The 20377-nt window shown below is 40.7% G+C and overlaps 1 protein-coding gene across 2 annotated transcripts in view; it reads left to right on the top strand.

Annotated features, from left to right (window-relative positions):
- Positions 1 to 20377, top strand: part of TAFA1 (TAFA chemokine like family member 1) — a 207144-nt gene that overhangs the window by 153553 nt on the left and 33214 nt on the right. The window contains exon 3 of one of the 2 annotated variants that reach the window (XM_072934638.1): positions 8423 to 8560. In XM_072934638.1, the coding sequence (XP_072790739.1) occupies positions 8423 to 8560 (138 nt within the window). Of the gene's footprint in view, positions 1 to 8419; positions 8561 to 20377 lie in introns of both variants that reach the window. The other variant, XM_030282893.4, reaches the window with a different exon arrangement.

Raw genomic sequence — 20377 nt, 5'->3', positions numbered from 1 at the left:
AATTACTTATTTCTTATCAACTTAATTATTCCATCCAAAAAGAGAGTAGTCCTGTCTTTCTTTCATTGTGTATTTTTCCTGAAACTTAACACTGATTCTTTGGATGTCTTTTGCTGGCAGCATTTAGAAAAACATTTTGAGGTTCCAAGAACAATATTCTGTGGTTCACTCAAATTTTATTGTGAGGGTATTTTCAGGCCTAATTCCACTTTAGATTTTCACTGTTCCCTGGCAAGGAACTAGAGATGTCAATATTGGAAATGTTCATTTCTGTTCAGCAGCAGAAATGTACATTCCTCCACAGCTTTGATACCTAGAAAATTTGTTCTGGGCAAGAATTGTGCAGCTGCAAAGCAATGATCAGAACAGCACAGCAGGTCTTTTTAATCTCTAGTTTATACTGCTGCCTGCAGTTTAAGTTATAGGAGGAGCACTGCTTCAATGCAGGCACATTACATCTATTTTGTCCAAACTCGGTTTTTTTATCCTCTCTGACATATCAAATATTAAATTTTCCAAACCACCCAAGTGACTAAGAGCATGATATTTTTTTAAAGGTACTTACAAGATTTTATGCTCAGCCTTTCTGGCATACATCATTTAGACCAAGACATCCTATTTACAAGTGATATAGACTTCTAGGAGTGTCATATCTCACTGAAAGTCAATGAAATTTAAAGTAATAATGCTTATTACTTTTTGATATGGAACTTCAGTTATTTCTCAAAAGTATCATTCTTCTCTTTCTGAATTAAGTCCTGCCTCTTCACACACATCTCTTAATGGCATTCCAGAGCTGTAAATCCCAGCAAGACTTCTAATTTCTAACCTCCATTTCTCAAAGTTGCTGTAAGTTGGGCTCCCTTTGAAGTAAAAAAAAAATCTCATTAAAAGACTGAAGATCCCCACTAAGAGAACATTGGATTCTTGCCTGCCTCGTGAGGTACATGTCTGGGTTTTGTAGTTCATCAATACAGGAGTGCTGATAATCCTTATTACATTCCCTTGGCACACTCCCTGTGACAGAGAAGCAATCAGTCCTGTGGGGAGTGGGTAGGGACAGCTCCATGCACAGCAGGTGGGATTTTCTCATAGATTCTGTCATTTTTGGGGTATATTTTACACAGGCATGCAAAATACTAATGAAAACTACTCCTAACCCTGCTTAAATAAGAACTGGGAGCAGAGTCCTCATCAGCATTCCTCTCCAGCCACCCTTGCCCTGTCCCCCCTCACCTTCCTCAGCCTTGCTGGGTGTTTCTCTGCCTTTGGAGCTGCCATGTGCCAGAGGCAGGAGTAGCAAAAAGGCTGCCTTGTTGTTCTGGAGACCATTTTCACTTTGATTCATCTGTAAGTGTTTTTTTAATTTTTTTTTTTTTTTTTTTTTTTTTTTAGTATGTATAAGAATAAGGTCCTGCACAAATTTCTCAGGAGATCAATTTGCGAGGCTCTTTAGCAGAAAAGCCTATTCTCTGGTGTGTATATTGGTTTGATATGGAAATCCATAAGCCAGCCCAAGATCCAAGCACAGCTCACATGCTGGTGAGCATTCAAGAATTCAAGAGCAGAATCCATACCATTTCTCCTTTCCAGAAAATAAGCATTTTTAATTTCTGTGAATAAACCAGTTTGTGAGGATCAGAGTCTATTCTATTCTGGCTGTAAGTATAAGAATCTGTAAATCTTTCAGATAGAAGCCTCCTGTGGCTGATGGCAGAGAGCATTAGTAGAAAATTGTAAAATACTGTAAAATCCTTGTGCTAATTAGACCTTTGCATATCCCTGCTTCCCCTATTATACGAATGGGAAATAAAATACAAATAGGAAAAAAAAAAGTCAATATTAAATGTAAATATTAACATTCTGCTGAACAAAATATTTTAAAGATTTTATTTATTTCTAGAAGTTATTTTGTTTTTCATTTTTGCAGAAAAGTTTGATTTCATTAAAATGGCCTTTTCTGTCAAGATTACTCTCAGAAACTTAAGAGTTTCTGAGATAAATAACCAGAGATGCCTGTGAGAATGCACATTGCCCCTCTTAGCCCAGGAATTCTCCCTCCAGAATCTATCAGAACTGTGGCTGAGTGTGAAATGAATTTTCACAGGTAAATGACCTGCTTGGTCCAGCAGCTCTTCTCCAAATTCTGACCATGAGCCAGCAAAAAGCAAGGCAATCTCATTATTTGTCTTGCTCAAAATGGAAGTGTTGTGCCATGCCACAGGAACTGGGACCTCCAGGAATGTTGCACCATCCCATGGGCTCTGTCCTGGGGGCTCTCAGAGCTGGGACATCCAGGATTGCTCTTTCCAGTGACCTGGGCATCAGAAAAACCTCAGTGGTGTTTTAAAATTTAACACAAGGTGCATTTCCAAGGGAAAACAAACTTCACTAACCATGGTCTTATTGTTCTGGGGTTTTTTTGTAGAGAAGCAGCAGTTTCTTCACGGGAGTACCCTGTGTCTCCAGAACCCTTTCACAGCAGCAGCATTTGAGAAAATAATATCCCAACCCAAAACTTAATGACCCACAGTGGGAGTCACTTATGTTACTGCTGTTGCATAGAATCTTCCCAAAATGAAAATAATAATATAGATCTTGCATAATAAACAACAAAATACTGAATATTAGTCAAAATATAAATGGAAATTTAGGAAACAGACCAGTGCAGTTTATTCTGATCCACTGGGCTAAAAACAAACTCCACTATATACCAGGCTAGGGGACTTGCAGAGCATGTGTGGAGCATTCCAAATTCTCATGGTTATGGTAATTCCATAGCTAAATAATAGCTCATCAATTTATTTCTATCTGTTATCATAATGGAAAATAATTAAGTCAGGAGTAATGCTGATGGGTTATGCTTAGGTCAGTTTTTTATGGTGCCTGTGTGTTACATCAGGTTTATGAGCCAAGTTCAGCTGTTTTGTGACTTCATTGATGGCAGTTAACCTTGACCTTGTGAAAATGAGTGAAAACCCTAAGTCTTCTCTGATTGCTCTGAAAATGCATCCTGTAAGTTTGATCCTTTTCCTTCTGAAGCCAGATACACAATGTCAGAGGATTATACATAAAAGAAAAATTGGAGTGTAATTGCACTGTGGCTGTGAGGAGTTTTTTATTTGTTCACTTGTGAAGTAGTTCGTGGTGTAGCATGGGACTTTGTTTTTCCATCTGTTACATATTCCTGTCAGAAGCAAAAATGTTGCTTTGTAAGTCCCATAGTAATGGCTTATTATTTCTTAAAGTAAAGTATAGTATTTTCCCCTGTGCACAGTGTAGTCTGCAGTTCTGGCACATTAGCTGGCATAAACATTTTGATTAAAGCTTATGAATGTATTAATTACACCTGGGAAGTTTCCAAAGCTTATTCAAACTGAAAACTCTTTAAACTGCAGCCCCCAAACCTGAATTCTTTATAGTAAAGGTTAAAAAAAAAAAAAAAAAAAAAAAAAAGGCTGGCTCAGGGTTATTTTTCCTTTCTTTCCTTTGTTGTATAAAGACATGGGGTGGAGAGGGTGCAAATTTTTATATCCATTCATTTCTGGGAGCAGTTTTTCATCAAGTCTACAAGTGTCTGAAGAATTTTTGCTGTCACATTGTTAAACATTTGCTTGGAGTCTACAGAACTTAAATTCTCTTCTGAATGTTCTCTGTTCTCCTAGATCTAGCAGCAGCATCTGCATACACTTCAGCATTTTCAGAGTAACATATGGGTCTGTGACCCTAGCAGGATGCTAGCACTGGCTACTTGAAGCTGTTACAAATAAATAGAGCTACCACAAACCAGCTATAGTCCTAATGAACTGTCTGGAAATGCTGATAAAATTGGTCCAGATGATTTCTTTTGCGTGTATTCCCATGGTGAATCACCGGTGGTGTCACAGAGGCAGAATTTGGCCAGCAAAGCCCGTGATGCAGTTTGGGCACTGCTATTTTATTTGCACGTAGCAGGAACAGGTTCTGACAACAACCTTCATCTGGATTAGGCTGTGAGGTGCATTTGCAATGAGCTAGAAGCAAATGTAGCAGAGGATCTGAATTCTAAAATCACAGGGTGTGTGACCCCGAGAAGAAAGGCACATCTTATCTGTCAGCCGGCTGCGCCAGCGCCAAACAGCCCAAGAAGTCTCACCAAAGCTCTGCTCTGCTCCTGAATTCATGCTCACATGCATTCATTATGACTGACCTGCCCTAGGAAGGTCCATTAAGTGGAACTCATTTCAAGCACAGATGGTCCTGAATAGCTTAATGTCTGTCTGGTGGCCAGAATAAGTGAATTCTTGATGGCCTTAGACTTCTGATCACATACATGCAGCCAAGGAGGAAATGAAAACATGTTTATCATTTTGATAAACAGCCTCTCTCATTGCTGCAGGACACTTCATGTAACTCAGCAGAGTCAAATACTATTAAATTGTCATCACTGTCAAAGAGAGGACGTATAAGTTTTGCTACCTGAGTCATAGTTAATGACTTCTACAATGTATAACACAAATCAGTAGTGCTGTTTGCCTTTTTTTATGTTTGTTTACTGATAAGTTCAGGCTTGGCTGGAACGCAGAGGCAAGTTATAATTTTGAAGTGCAAAATATGCTTTTATTATTACCTCCTAGCTAGAGGTATAAACAACAGAGATGACTAGAAGATGGCTTTTTGGCTTCTGCCAGGCATGTACTCAGACCTTATAGGTGATTAGACATTTTAAATCACAGCCTCCCACAGCATACTCGTACTCATGATAAAATATTTCACTCTGTGGTGTGTAAACTCAAGGTAGCTTTATAACAGAGGCAAAAATGAGCATTATTTCAGGAGTTAGTGTCCTCCAATTAGAACAAAACCATTTGTAGGGGTAACAAACAGTTGCCTCTGTTTTACAGCAAGAAAGATCTATTATTTCTACAATTTTCTATTTGAAGTCTGTGCAGAGCAAGGATTTCTGGAAGGCTGGGGAATTTGAGCAGAGTTGCAATGACACAGAGAGTTGCCATCTTCAACATTCCAGGGTCCTCCTTGGCAGGCAGTTCTGTCCCTCTGCCTTTGGTCACATTTCCTCCATACAAAGCTGAGGTCTCCTGTGAATTGAGTGCTCAGCTGTTCTCACTATCAAGTCCTAATGTTTGGTGTGAAGAAGGTATAAGTCATGACAGGACATTTTCATTCATCTCTGAAGCTTCTTGAAGGAAGATCAATTCTCTTCTTGATCTGCAAGTTCCAATTCTATTTCTAATCTGATTTTCTTGGGGCAGAAAGAAATTATATTAAAAAAAATAATAAAAAAAGTCAGGTGGATAAAACAGCCACTTCATGAAATGTAACTATCAACATAACATTCAGAAGACACATACTCTGAGGATTTTTAGACCCCTTTCCTCTCCTTTTAAATCCAATGGCAAATCCCCTATTGACTTGAATGAGTTGGATGAGGCTATTGCTATTGTGGAATCAAAGCCAGAAGCTACTGTAGCTCAATAGACCATAAACATCAAAAAACAGAGACATTTGTGGGGTTTATTACAAGGATTCAAACTTTTTCTGCGCTCACAGCCTATCAAGTCAATAATTCACTTTTTTTTTCAGAACTCCCAGCCGTGTAATATCTTGCCAGATCTTCCCATAATCCAGATGAGCCATCAAAAAAAAAATGGCTGAGGGAATCCATCAGATATTGAATTACAATATTTCTTGGTGTTCTCCAGCCCCCTCCCCAAAAAGAAGAAAGTTGGAAATAAAAAATAAAAATCACAGAATGCAAAGGTATTTCACATATCCATCTGAACACAGTGGGTGGTTTTCAGTGGAAACTGAAGATGGATTTGTGTTCCTCTCCCCACTCAATTAATTTCCTCATTTATGCAGCTGAAGTAGATTTAAATAGAACCTCCCACCCTCAATATATTTGTGGTATATGTGTTTCTGTGAATGATGTAGTAAGGAGTATGCTTTTTCAATGAGCTTTTCTTCTATTCTCACTGTGTCTGTTTATATCTGTCTCTATTCCCATTTTGTATATGGCTTTTTAAAAGTCTCACATGTGCATGCACGGTTGGTAAAATGCATAAAAGCAAAACACATTTCATGCAATGCTACCCAGTAGGCATCCATAGGCTAAACATGGTTTAATGCAAATATCTGATCCCACTTAACAGATTTTCCTGAAAAATAGGCTGTGTAGCCTCCAGAATTTTCTCCATGTGAGGTGGATTTTTTCTTCTCTGTCAGCACTGGAAGGGGTCTTTCTATTATTATAATTATTAATATTTGCATACCTTTATAGACTATGTAGATAAAACTTCCAATTAATGTATTTAACTTCCTAGCAGTTTATAAAAATGTTTTTTCATTGCTTTTGTAGAGTCATTATGTTTTGACCCTCCTAAACAACTACACATTTTGAGCTAAATTCATTACAGCTCCAGCATCTTGAGCTACCACATAACAATTAAAGGTGTTATAAAGCTCTTCCACCACAACCCAATATTTTGAATAGATAACCAAATAAGCAAGACTAGATCATGTGATTCTTAGTACTCTTACAGCAAATTTATAAAGAAAATTAAGCATTTAGGTTATTCACAAATATTTACCACACAGTCTGTGTAGTCTAAAATTAGAAATGCTTATTACTGTGTACATTATCTTTATTGTTGAAGTTGCAATCAATAAAATCACAAATCTCTCTTCTCCTAGGGCATGACCATAAGATGGATTAAACCAATGAGAATCTTTTCATTGCTTTCAATATGATTTGGATGGGGGAACAGGGAGTTTGTGTGAAGGATTACTTCATAGAAAATGCAAGCATTTGGGGCTGAGTTGATTATCACAATTCCTCTTACTCCTCAGATACACTCCAAAGCCCATTTGTCAGAGGATGGCTCCCTGAATTGTTGGGATCTCTCTTTTTTGATGTCTATTGGCTTTCAAAAAGCTTGTGTCAGCAGCCCAAACACACCTAATAATTAAGAGGTGCAGCAGCATGTCTCTCCAGATGACTTCAAGATTTACTACAGAGTTATTCTCATGCTTGCAAACTCCACCATATGACCAACATCAGACAAGGAAGAATTCTCCCTGCCTACCTGCCCAGTGCTTCACTAAAAATGCCACATTTGTAGAAACCCCAGGTCCTGGTAGGGAAATGCCACTGGACTGCCAGACCCGTACCAAAACCCTTTGTTGACAGCCAGATGTGGATCAGCATCTCACACTTCTTATTCTCCTACCTGGCCACACAGCACACGGTGTCAAAAGCTCTCAATATTCTTTCAAAAATAACAAAATCCAAAGATATGAGTAATGTGGTTTATGCTGTAGTAAAAGCACTGTGCACTTAGCAATGTTTAATGGGATGAAGAAATAAAGCTCTTCTAGAAAATCTTGCACATCCTGCCCTTTAGTGGGCAGCACATGAAGTTTTGTACTAAGTTGAAACAAACCCTGCCAAATTTGTGCTGCAATTTCAGAAAGTAGCCAGATACCTGTGGGGAACAGCCTGACACCATTAAACACTCAGTGATTGTGAGCTAAATGCAATCTGAACTGAGGAATGGAGAAATTACCTGGGCAGGGCATTAGCCCACCGTGGTGTTTGTCTCCTTGCACTGCAGAGCAGAGGTGAAGGGGAATGGCACACCTGACACCTCATTTCTGTGCTCAGCATATGGCACAAACACCAAGCATTCATAAGCCCAAAGCCTCCGTGGATCTGTCGATCACTCCCCTGTGCTCTCCTTCTAATAAAACTATTGCAAATGCTCAGAAAGAACAATTAGAGAAGAGACAAATTAAACCTGGTGATCTCACATGCAATGGAAATGTTTCCTGCCTTAAATCTGCCAATCTAGTGAGTGGGGGAGCAAAGGGAAGTGCTGTTAGGCCACCCTGTAATCTGGGGAGACTCGTTGTCATGTTCTAAGGGCTGAGTACTAGCACAGAATCAACTATTTGGAGAAAAATCTTATTCCTGGATGATTCCCTTAGTCTCTGTCCTTGTATGAGAAAATATTTGGGGAAGAGGTCTCCAATATTACAAGTATAAAACCAGCCAATAGTGATTGCACATTTTCTGTGGTATTTTACCTACATTTCTTCAGGCTCAGACATTGACAATGTTATTTTTAGGCCAAAAATTATGTGGATGTCATAGAGACTTCTAATATAAGAAAGGCAAGTGAATTTTTCTATTTTCCATTAAAAATGTAGTGTAACAGTATCTGGCTTATTTGGGAGCACACAACAAGACAGAAATAAAACTGTAATCCCACCTGTACAAAAGCTGGGCAGACACACAGACAGGAGCACGCCTGGGTGCTTTGATTAGCCACTGCTGCTCTTCCTAATCAGAGTGTCAATATTCTCTTTTTCTTTTTCTTTTTTTTTTTTTTCTTTTTTTTTTTTTTTTTTTTTTTGCCAGAAGGAGGAACGTGTGAAGTTATAGCAGCACACAGATGCTGTAATAAGAATCGAATTGAGGAAAGATCACAAACAGTAAAATGCTCCTGTCTACCTGGGAAAGTGGCTGGGACTACAAGAAACAGACCTTCCTGTGTTGATGGCAAGTAGCTCCTCCTGTGTATATGTTTCTGTTTGTGTACCATCCATTACAGCTAGAAAGCTGGAAGTCCATAGATTGTGCATAGGAATTTTGTTGTGGTCTTTATTTTACAAAATAGAAAAATCTATTAGCATGCATATATATTTAGACCACTTTCTTGCTACTTCAGTGCATAGTTCTGTGCACATGGGTCATGCTAAGATTTAACTGAAAACTGTAAGAATATTGCCCAGTATGGATGCTTTGATGAGTACAAGAGATTTATTATTGATAAATACCTGGATAAAATTATCCCTTGAGTCACTTCCCGGGGCCCCTTCAGTGCCACATTAGTTTTGATTCATGAATATTTCAAAGGACAACTGCCATTCATTTTGATGTAATTAGTCATTTGGAAAGTCAGTGGCAAGATAACATAAATAAATGAATCTTCTATTCTAGTCCTGAAACAAACATTACAGAAAGCAGGAAAAAATCTTTTTCTCTTAAAATCACTGCTGCTGTTTCTTGTCATGGGGATTTGGTTTTTTTTAATTTTTTTTTTTTTTTCTGAAGGAAAAGCGCGATGTTATTTGTGTCTGGATTTCATATGAGGTTTAGCTCCACAGGGTGTTTTCCTCTCTGGGGCTCCCCTGCCAGCAGAACAAGGTGAAACCACACAGCAATCAGGGAGAGATGCACGGCTGGGAAGTGCTTAGTAAAATATAAATCTCATAAGAAGATGGGGAGTAAGTGGTACTAATCCCATTAGTTACCCTTCTCAAACAAGCTGCTCTGTGCTGCAGAATCCCTCAGTGCAGCAGCTTTGTGGAATGGAGCATCTTGTAAAAATCCCTCGCTGTTCTTTTTGGTGAGAGTTGTGGTGTTTGTACTAACCCACAGGTGCTTCAGAGAGCCACAGGTTGGTTTTGTGCAGCACTGTAGGCTCTGTGCTGGGCTCTCCTCATCCTTTCCACGTTGGAATCCCATGGGTAGTGTTGTCTGGCAGATTTGGGAGCACCCATGGTTTCCTCTTTGGGTCTGTGTTTGGCACTCAGCTTCACCCCAAATGACAGTGGGCAGCTCTGCAAGAAAATATTGGAAAAAATGTTCTCTTCTGGGTAACTGTCCTCAATCCCAGGCTGCCAAGGCATTAGAATGGAGCAGGGAGTGGTCCAGTGTAGTTAGACAGGAATATTGTTGGATGTTGTGGAATGGAATATTGTGCAGCCAAAGATCATTCTTGCAGATTTGACACCAAGAAGGGGAAAGATTAGGGGCTGCCTTAGAGGAATGAGAACCTTGTGTTTTCTCAGTAGGCATTTCTGGCATGTGGATATTTGGTTCATATATTAAAGATATGAAAGGAAATGTTTTATTATTTAAAAAACACATTCAAATTTTTAAATTATGAAGCAGTGTTTCATAGCTTGTTACACTGGGAATTCAGCTTCTGAACTCCTGATTAAAACCATGCTATGAATGCACCTGTGAATTATTATGCTTTAGTCCACATCCTGTCATTCTGTTATTGCCTAATTACCCTGATATAAAGGAGCTTTTCTTTTTCTGCTAAGCACACTCATAAAACCGTAGGTGAAAACTACAGCTGGTTGAAACCAAAGATCATCTGTACAAGCCTTGAAGAATTTCATGTTCTTCATCAGGTCATGAAACACAGAGGCAGCAGATAGAGCAGAGACACCATTAATTCAGCCCTCATAACTCTGTTCAGAGAAGAGAAGCTCAAAGAGTGCTGTGTTAAGAAAAAAGTCAGGTGCAGGTGTGGACTGGAGCCTAATTGCTCTGTCAGGATTACAATAAAGTGTTATTGTCTGGAATTTTGAAAGGAGTTAGGATAAAACAATGGCTAATATGAAAGTTTAAGGCAAGTCCCATTGAAGTCACTGGTAAGACTCTCTGTGACTTCAAAGCCAGCAAACGTGAACTACAAAGGAATGTCTTCCCTTTTCAAGTTTGGTTCTAGTCAGCCCATAGCTGCTTTTGTAGATGGCTGGAGAGCAGTTCAAAAGCCCAATGTGCTGCTGGTAAAAATTAATCCAAGGGACATTTGCTTTGGCCTTTGTTTTATCCCAGAATTTGCTTTGTGGCTTTTGACATACTGACCTGGCTTAAGTCAAAACTTTTTCCAATTTGGTGGTTCTATTCTTGTTAAGACGAACTCCCAAAACTTCCCATGGGAATCCCATTGACGTCAGTGCTTTAACTCACACAAAGTTTTGGGATTTGATGTTTATTTTGTGCCTGAGAACATATCAAAAGGTCACCTGCAACTTTCTACCTTCTTTGTCAACCATATTGAAAGGATTAAGACCAGTTAATCTCACACTAGGTTTTATTTACAGTGTGTAAATGTATATAATTTCAAGCCATAATGTGTCACTAAAAAATCTTGCTTGAGTCCTAATTAAATATCCACAGGTGTTCAGGTGAAGCAATGTACTCACACCCAAACAAAGGCATCACTTCTGAGAGGTGACAAGGACTGGGAGACCCCTGTGAGCAGTTTGGCTGTTGGCTGATTATCACCTCAAGCCATGTCCACCCCATGGCTATGTACTAGTGTGTATAAAGCAGGCTGAAACTCAGTATTGCCCTGCCAAACTGATTTAATGCTATTGAGATCAAGCTTTTGGTGCTTCCCAGTTAAATTTCATCAGAAAACACCTCCTCAAGGCTGCTGCTTTGACAATTTGAGTCCATGTTGTAGAGGAGAGATTGCATTTCCTTCCACTCCTACCAGCTATTGCTCTGGGGCACAGCTGGGCTGGTGGAGAGGTGGCTTTGTTTTCTCTTTCAGAGAATACAATTATCTGTAGGAATCATCTTAACATTTTTAATAAGTGTCAGGGCTGATGATGAATATCTTTTTGTGCCTTTTGTTGGGAGGTCTGACCATGGGTAACACACCATCCCAGTACTCAGGGCTTGGCTTGCAGTCCTCCTCCTGCATGGAACAAAATTCAGGCTGAGCTTATTTGTACTATGAAGGGCATGAAGTTGATGTGTATTCCCAATTATCACTTCCTGCCAACTCCAGCAAACTTCTTCTTTGGTGTCTCATCTTAATAAATTATAGTGAGGCCAGGCCATGGCCTATAATAAGAAGTTATAAAAGATTATTTGTATTATTCAGTAGACACTGTCCTAAAAGCTGCTCCATCACCAGTGACTTATGCAGTAGCACAGTGGGAGCAAAACAAAAGTCAAACATTGCCATGAAACACAGACACCAGTTTCTGTTTCTTTGACTATTCTGTTGCACATTTACTTTCATGATTCCTTTCACTACTTCAAGGTCTCTTTGTTTGAAGGATGGTTTGAAATGCTCCCTTCCCTCTCTACAATTTATCTTGCCTGCCACTTGGCCACAGCATATACCACAGGCATGAGGCTGCTCAGCTCTCTGCCATGGACATTATTATTTTCTTCATTTGCCCAAATACCTCTCCAGAGGAAGTCCCTTTTTCTGGGGAAAGCAATGCCCAGCATTTCCTGTGGGCTCATGAAGGCCCTCGGGTGCCTCAGCAGAAATCTCTGTCACTAATGCAATTTCTCCTGTGGGTTGAGGTTTTATTCCTTTGTTGTATCATTACCATTAAAAAGGTACTTATAACTTTAATACTATCACTTTTATACTGGGAATATTGTGCTTTGCACCATATCCTTTAAAGTGGTATTTAAGCATCCTGTACAGTCAGTAGGTAGTTATGTCTGTGTGTTCTTCAAGGCTTGTGAATAATATATAATTTGTTCATCTATACTGGAGTTTACTATGTTACAGTCAGTGCTCGCAGACACACATATTTTTTAATGTTTCATTTTTCTCTTCCCTTCCCTTCAATCTTCTTCCAGGCTATTTTAAACTCTTTCAAAGGCAACCTCATATTTCTTGCATAATTATCTGTGAAATTTGTTGGACCACAGAGTATGGAATAACAGGAAAGCACCTGCACTGGCTTTTGAAATCAGCCACAAAGGAACTTTCATGCAGGTTGTGCATATTGACAGTGCTTTTAGGAAATGAGGTGGGTTTAATACTGGTGAAAACCAATGAGCAAAAAGGAAGGTGCTACTAAAATTCTTAGCAGTATCTCTCCCTCTAAATTGTACCTGTAAGAAAGGCCTCTGCAGACACGTGAGGTGATCCCATTCCATGTTTTGCGCAACACAGGATTTGAAGCATTAACTCTCAGGCAGCAGGATTAGTGGTTTAGTCTCCGTGGTTTGTTTTTGTCCTGTTTTACACCAGTCATGCATCAGGGGAAAGAAAAGTCATTCACTGATAGAGAAGAATAAAATAAAATAAAATAAAGTAAAACCAGTATTTTCATTTTTCACAGATTGATTTTGGGTCATCTCAAGTTTCAGATCATTCCACAATGTATGAAGTATTAGCACAGATGTACATACTTCAGATTTCTGTTAGTTTGAGGATCACTAGCCACCGTGTGGTCCTGTGAATTTACATCACACTTCATCAGGGCAGCACTACCAAAGCAAACATGAGGTTGCAGACCAGTGGGAGCACCCTGACTTTTAATGCCTTTCTGGGCCAGCATCTCACACCTCTCCAGTTGTGCTGCTGGGTGTTTGGTGCTGGTCATCCTTGTTTTCCCATGTGCAATAGCTGGAGCAGAGAGAGGACAGCATTCCATTTGCTGTGTTTGCACTGCTTTCTCCCACCCAGGACCCACAAACAGAGAGGTCCCATCTGGTCTGTGTCTCCCTAGACAGACAGTAAGTGCAGCCACCCTGCTGACATCAGTTCATTTAGTTTTATTTTTAAATTATGGGCAAGATATTGATTGTGGAGCAAGCATCCATAATTCAGGAATGTTCCTTCAGGACAGAGGTGCAGCTCAGCCCCTCGTGCTGGTGCTCAGCCTCAGCATCCCCCCACTGCACTGCACCCACCAGCTGAGAGGTGGGCATGGGATGCTCAGACACTTCCTGGCTCTGCCTGCAGTGAAAGCAGGATTCAAGCCTTGTAGAGTCAAATGAAAGACTCCTATTGACTTTGGGTCAGGTCCTTAGTAAATGCTTTGTTAGAGATAATCCTGTATCTATCAGCACTTACATCAAGTGAAAACAGTTCACAGTCACAAAGCCAATAGTTTTCTATTTATCTAATGTGTACTTTAGGTGGTATCACCAGAAAGCCTTTTTTTTTTCCACTCTGTGAAAATGGCTTCAATCAATTCTTATTTCTTGAAGAAAGAGGGAAAAATGCTTTTTGAAATCCAAGGAGTCAGCTTCTCATCCCTCTAGCTGTGCTTCGGCCTAGATAAGAAGAGATCTCAGGGTCCCATATTATTAATTCACTGTCTATATGAATAACGAGCAGCCTTGGTGAATTATTCCACACTTCTGGGAAAATCTATAGCCCTGTCCTTCTGCAGCACCACTGGAACCAAGCAGTAAGCTCATATTTATTTTTATTTGGTGAATTCAGATGACTTAATTTGTAAGGAGGAAAAAAATGTCTCTCTTCCCCACTGACATCCATTTAGCAAGCTGAGGAAAAAGTCACAGAATATTGCATGTGCTATTAAAAAGAGGGGGCAAAGAAGTCTAACTTCATTGAAATATTTTAGGCTTTTGTTTTGTCCTGATCTTGTCTTCTTGAAACGCCCTTGCAGCCATCCTGAAATCGCAGCCAGATCCTGAGAGGTGCTGACTTCAGAGGGAGCAAAAGCAGAGCTGGCAGCAGCCATGCAGAGTAATTAATTCATTTACCCAGGCACAGAAGCTCTCATTACCAGTTTGCCTTCCCATTGCAGGGCAGAGGCTGGAGGGAGCAGAGGGGAGGCGTGTGCCTGACCCTGCCAACGCTGGGTGAGGTTTTGTGTCAGGGCACAGCCTCATGCCCTGAACCCAGAGCATCAGTGAGCAGCCTGGGGAGAGCAGAGAGGCTCTGCTTCTCCCTGAGCAAGTGGATGTGCAAACAAATCTCTGTGTGGGCAGTGATCTATATCTATGCATATATATATATATTTATGTGTGTGTATGCAGAGCCACCCAGAGCTGCTCAGACACACAAGGATGTTTTTCTGTGATTAAGGTGCACACAGGCAGGACATTCAAGGAGCAAATGTGCAGCTCCCCTGAGCCAGGCTGCAGTCAGGGCTTCCCAGGAAGGTGCTCCCCCATCTCCCAGCCGGGGCTGTGCTGTTCCTGCTGCATGCAAACTGCAGCAGGCCCTGGGGACAGGGGAATGGATGCTCCTGGTGTGAGGATGGTGCAGCTAATGAGAGCCTCTGACTGTGGGTTTGTGTGAGTACCTCTTCATTTGTCTCCCCACCTATGTTTTATATTTCTTTCTTTTTCCAGTGACGTCATGGTTTCCTGCACAGCAAAGCAACCACCCTTTTTAATATCAAGCTCATAGAACAGCTGACTAATCCACCCCTGGTGCAATGCAGAGAGCTCACTTAAACCCCAATTTCAGCAGGAAAAAAAAATCTTTTTTCTACTTAAGAGGGGAAATAAAGCTGTAAGTCATGACACTGTCTCCATTGTGAGAGGGGTGGTCTCTTTCCCAGGTTCCAGCTGGCAGATTTCAGAGGGAGCAGAGCCCTCACAGCCAACCAAGGTGCACAAACAGCATCCCTATGGTGAAATTAGGGAATGGCATGGCTCTGGAGCAGTGTGAAGACACACAGGAACATATAATTACTTCACCTCCATACAGAGGAAAGTAACCTTTCGCTCACATACTTGCAATAAACCCACTAGAGGCTAAATGGAAAAACAGTAGGAGATTTCTCCTCTGATAGGTAGCATTAAGTGTTAATCACAGCACTGGAAGAGCCTGGGAAGAGGGTTTGGAGGCAGGGAGGGCAGCCAGCCCTGTGCCAGTGTGTGCCAGGCACCACAGGGAAAAGAAGCATGAGCTGGAAGGGAAAAGAGAGCCTGGAGAAAATTCCTGTGCAGGGATGAAGCCACAGGCAGGCCCATGGGTTCAGGTTAAGGACTGCTCAGAGTGCCTGGAGAGCACAGAGAAAACCAGGACAAGGGGTTTCACTGCTTTGCAGACACAGATCTGCTTTGGTGAGCCCACAGCAGGAGACTCAGCCCCCTGTGACCCATGTGCAAGCGTACAGATGGCAGATCTAAGGGCAAAACCAGCTACAGCAGTGCTAAGGAAGGCTTCTGACAACAACCCTTCACCCAGCAGTGCTGAGGGAGACATTTCCAAACATCAGGAAGGTGCAGTCTGATGTGTATCTGCCCTGCGTGGCAGCAGGAGAAAGATTTGCTACCCTTTTCCTCATCTGTGTGGAGAGGTGATCCAGCTGATGGAGGATGTGTGGTATCTCAGGAGCAGGAGGGTTAAACCTTTACACTCTGCCTTTAACAAGCACTGGGTTGGTTCATCTTTCCCTTGTGTGGTAAAGCACACGTGCCCAGCCCAAGTGCAGCATCCAAAATGTGCTCAGGAAGTGTTTTGATACCCAGATTTTCAGCTGGTGTAAACTGACCTCTGAAACCCTGAGAGACTTGCTGGTTTGTGCCAAATGAGAGCATGGTTTGTGGGGTTTAGGAAAATAAACAGGATGGTGCCTGGCTATTAATCCTTGTTCACAGTCCTCAGGGAACGTGTTGGACCAGCGTCCAGCTAATCCATGGCCAAGGGGAGCTTAGGGAAACATTAGGGTCAGGTTAGCATCTGTGTTGTATCCTCTGACACCAAATCCTGGCAGGAATTCTGATGATACTTCATCTCTGCCAGGGAAGGCCATATTATTAAGTGGTATTATTGGCTAATTCTGTATAAGCTCACACCACACATCTTTTCTGCATCAGATGCTGTGGTTTTGGTGCACTGTGAAATGCTGCGTGCCTACAAGTGTCTCTGATGCACTATATATGTAATAAAAAATACCTGATTGGAGTATTGCAGAGCAGGAAGCCTTTTTTCCTTTTCTTTCAAAGCTACCTTCTATCTATAAACATGGAGCTAGTTCACAAGGCTTGATTGTGGTTTGTAGGATTAGGGTTTGAACACCAAAGAAGTGGATGATTAAGTAAGAATAAAAAATGCTCCTCCACAGTAAGCTCTCTTTAAATTAATAAACAAGAACCTGAAGCTATTACATGCTGAAATTTTAAAGAGGCAGTGACCAAATCTTTGAAGGAAGCAAACACATCATTTATCCTTTTACTGATGAAGATAGCTCAAACAGGAGCCACTAATTTAGCACTGAGACTGTCTGTTGTTTTGAACTATGTGAATTAATCTGGCAGCTGCAACTGGAAGCAGGCAAGTCAACAAGTGTTTAATTGATTTCAGAGGATCAATTATCCATACAATTGATCAGAGACACATTTGCAGTTCCTCCTCTCAGAATAAGACCTGGTCACTGTAGGACCCAAACCCCTCAGCAGTTTGTCAGTCTATAGCTTGCTTTGGGAGATTTTTGTACATTAATATTGCAGAATTGTCTTAAGTTTAGGAATCAAGTAATGACGTTGCAAGTAAAGGATTTCTATCAAATCTTAGACTTTTTGCTGAGGAAGTGTGCTACTCAGCATGTAAATAACCTTCAGAGTTTGGAACAGGTCTCCATATGCAGGTGTCAAAAAGCAGTTTACTAATCCTGTGTATCAAAGAAAGCATTATTCCTCTTTGGGAGCTGTTCTGAAGGACCATTCAGTTTGTTACAATAACTGCTCAAGTTTAAGCAAGATGGAGGATGGAAAATTTCAATATTATTTAAGTAGTGCTGCCTCTCCTTTTTGGAACCGTCATGCAAAAGACAGTGGTGAGGAGAGGAGCTGTGCTCCACAATTTAAGCATTCTGCCCTATGTCATTAGTACATAAAAGCTATTCTGCAGGCAGATGGATTGCTTTTAATATGAGGGTTTGTGTAATCATTTCCTTTTGATTACAATTCCTAGGCAGCAACCCTACAGCAGAGTTTTCAAGATGCATGTGCGTGGTCAGTACATTTTTTTTTATCATCCAAATGTGCCCAGAACTCAGCAACAGCAAGGTGAAACACAACATCAGCACAAACCATCACTCAGGAATGAAATGGAGAAGCAAATGACACTGTCTTAACTGAGGACAAAGGCAAATCTCCCATTAACTCAAATGAGAGTAGAAAACATCTCTCTCTATTGATTTTCTTATTACAAAATGCTCTTTCCTTCTTCTCCAGACCCCTCCACAAAATACCATCAAATACGGTTGTGTGTGATATAGTTATGCAAATAACAAATGAACTCTATTTCCTTTAGCAGTTTCCTTTCCTCCTCTTGAAAATTGCCAACTGGATGAGCACTTTTTAAAAGCAGAGCACCTGTTGTATATAAAACTCCAAGTTCATTAGTGCAGTGAATATCTGTATATCCAATATATTTAATCTAAATATAATATATATATATTATTTATCCAAGGACACAGGTACCCCTTGCTCTGAGCAGGATGGGGAAAAGGACAGTGACCACTGCTTTACACCACAGAGAAGAGGGGCAGGGCAGCAGAGGAGAAAATCTGTATCCTTTTGGACAGGTTATGCTTCCCCTGGAGGCTACTCTCGTTGCATTAGTGCTGTTCATTTCCCTGGTTTGTCTGATAATTTTTGGGTGATCTGAATGTCAGGCAGGGAATCAGGTGAGGTTTTTCTGGAGAAGCGAAGTGCTTCCCTCTAGCACTGGGACTGCTCCTGTCCTGGGATGGGTGTGCAGAGTTCCAGCCACTCTGCCTCTAAAAATGAGGGGAATTAATTTGTGGGGCCAGGTGTGGAGATAGGTTTTTACTGCTCAGGAGAGCAGGCAGCCTCTGTTGAGAGAGAAGAGTTGTAGGACAGCAGAAGAAAGAGGAGTAGGAATCTGCTGTCAGATCAGGAATGGAGAAAGGCTAAAAAAGCAGTGGGGGTTTAAATGCTATAAACTCCCCATCATTAAATGTAGCTTAGAAATTAGAAGACTACTACTAGCCCTAAGAGGGGGCTGGTAACAGCTTCCCACCAGGGATGACAGCTGGTTTTGAAGACTTCCCGTGTCTTTTGCTCACCCACAAAATGCAAAGTAATTGGTATTATTTGATCAAACAACACTGTAGCATACTGGTGAGCAATAGGTGGATCACAGACATAAAAGCCAAGACAAAATGTTGTACAGCAGACTCATAAAGTTCATTTTTATGTTAGAGGCCAAAAAAACCCTCTTGAAGGTTTTAGTTAGAGTTTGGCTTTACTTGATAGAATCATTTTTTATTGTTTGGTTGACCGACATTGGTATTTCTTTTTTATTCATTTATTTGCGATAACCTGCTGATAAATCAGCTTTAGCAGTGGAACCAATTAATTCTCCATTGTAAATATTGACTTCGATATTTTTAATCTATTCTGTTTGTCAGAGATGGTAATCCTGGACTTCCCTGGATGAGCAATAATGAGGCAGCATTGCAGAATCGTTTTCAACTGCTCCTCTGAAACAGCCCTTGTAAATTCTCTGTGATCATTGCAGAAAAAAAGACCCCACAGCATTTGCAAACACAAATTAAGTAAATTATGGTTTTCCTACCTGGCTTGCACTCTACCAATGACCCCTGGTGTCCACAAGTAAGGATGGGATTCTAGCAAAATATATTCATTTGAGTTTTCAAGTTTCCCAGCTGAGCTGCTCATTAACACATGGCCTGATGGAAACTATGATCAGAAATTATCTGTGATTACAATATACATGGTCTAAATGTATTTTGTGTAGCCAGGTTGGATAAATAGAATGAATGGGGGAGGTTTTGAAATTTCTAAAATTAAAACCTAATTGCAAATTACTCAGGTCTTTGGTTTACTGTTTCATGGCACCTTTTGAAAGCTGATACAATTTCCTAATAGAAGGAATAAATTGGCAAACCAGGTTAGAAGCTTAAGCTCTGAATGTAACAACCCTTATTCACAGATCTTCAGTGAAATCCTGAATCCTATCAGTGTATTTCTCAAATCATCAGGAACACTAATTTGTAGCTAGCTTTGGGTTAGACCCTTTCCATCTGAACCACTCTCATTTTAAACTCATTATTTATGGTAAGCATAGCCGCACTCTTCATGCATTTTGCATATTCAATTTTCAAGCCAAAATATAGGAGCTGCATTAGCTTCAGTGCTCCCAGCAGGTAATCAGGCTCCTGCAACATCAAACCTTATGTCACCACCAGTAATAGGCTGAAATAGTCCTACCCTCATAAGGACCGTGCCTGCCCAGCTCCTATTAAAATTAATGGGCACTGGGCATCCAGTCCCTCTAGGCAGCTTTGGAAATATCAGCCAAAATGTAGTTGTAAGTATTAACCTTTAGGAAGTTAGTGTTGGCAGCTTCCCAGTGCTGAGCAGGGACTGAGCCCAGCCCTGCTCTGATGGGAGCAGCTCCTCGGGGCTCTTTGGCACCCCCGGGCTGTTCTGGCTGAGCAGAGCCCTGGAATTCCTGGGCAGGGAATTGCCAGGCTGCCCTTCCCTTCCCTGCACCGAGCCTGGCTTTTTCCTGGCCACCAGACACAAAGGAAGGAAACCCAGTCCCTTAAAAGTCAGTAGAGGCGGTGTGAAAATGCTGCTCTGACTCAATGTTGAAGTCTGGGGCAGAAATGACAAAAATATTGCAGGCTGACTGTTAAAATAGTATATTTGGTATAGGAAAAAAATTGTCTGTAAATTCTTTTATATATTAAACCCTGTAAGGAACTTTGCCCTGCTGATTTAACATTCTTTAATTAGTTGGTTTTTATCAATTATTTTTTCCTTTCCTCTCTGTGCTTGCAAAGAAAAATAGTCTGGCATTTTAAAAGAAAAATGGGATTAGAATAATTT

This window comes from Taeniopygia guttata, chromosome 12 (genome assembly GCF_048771995.1).
Source record: "Taeniopygia guttata chromosome 12, bTaeGut7.mat, whole genome shotgun sequence".
Lineage (NCBI taxonomy): Eukaryota > Metazoa > Chordata > Aves > Passeriformes > Estrildidae > Taeniopygia > Taeniopygia guttata.
The sequence above is the reverse complement of the archived record's forward strand: the minus strand, read 5'-3'. Positions and strand labels throughout refer to the sequence as shown.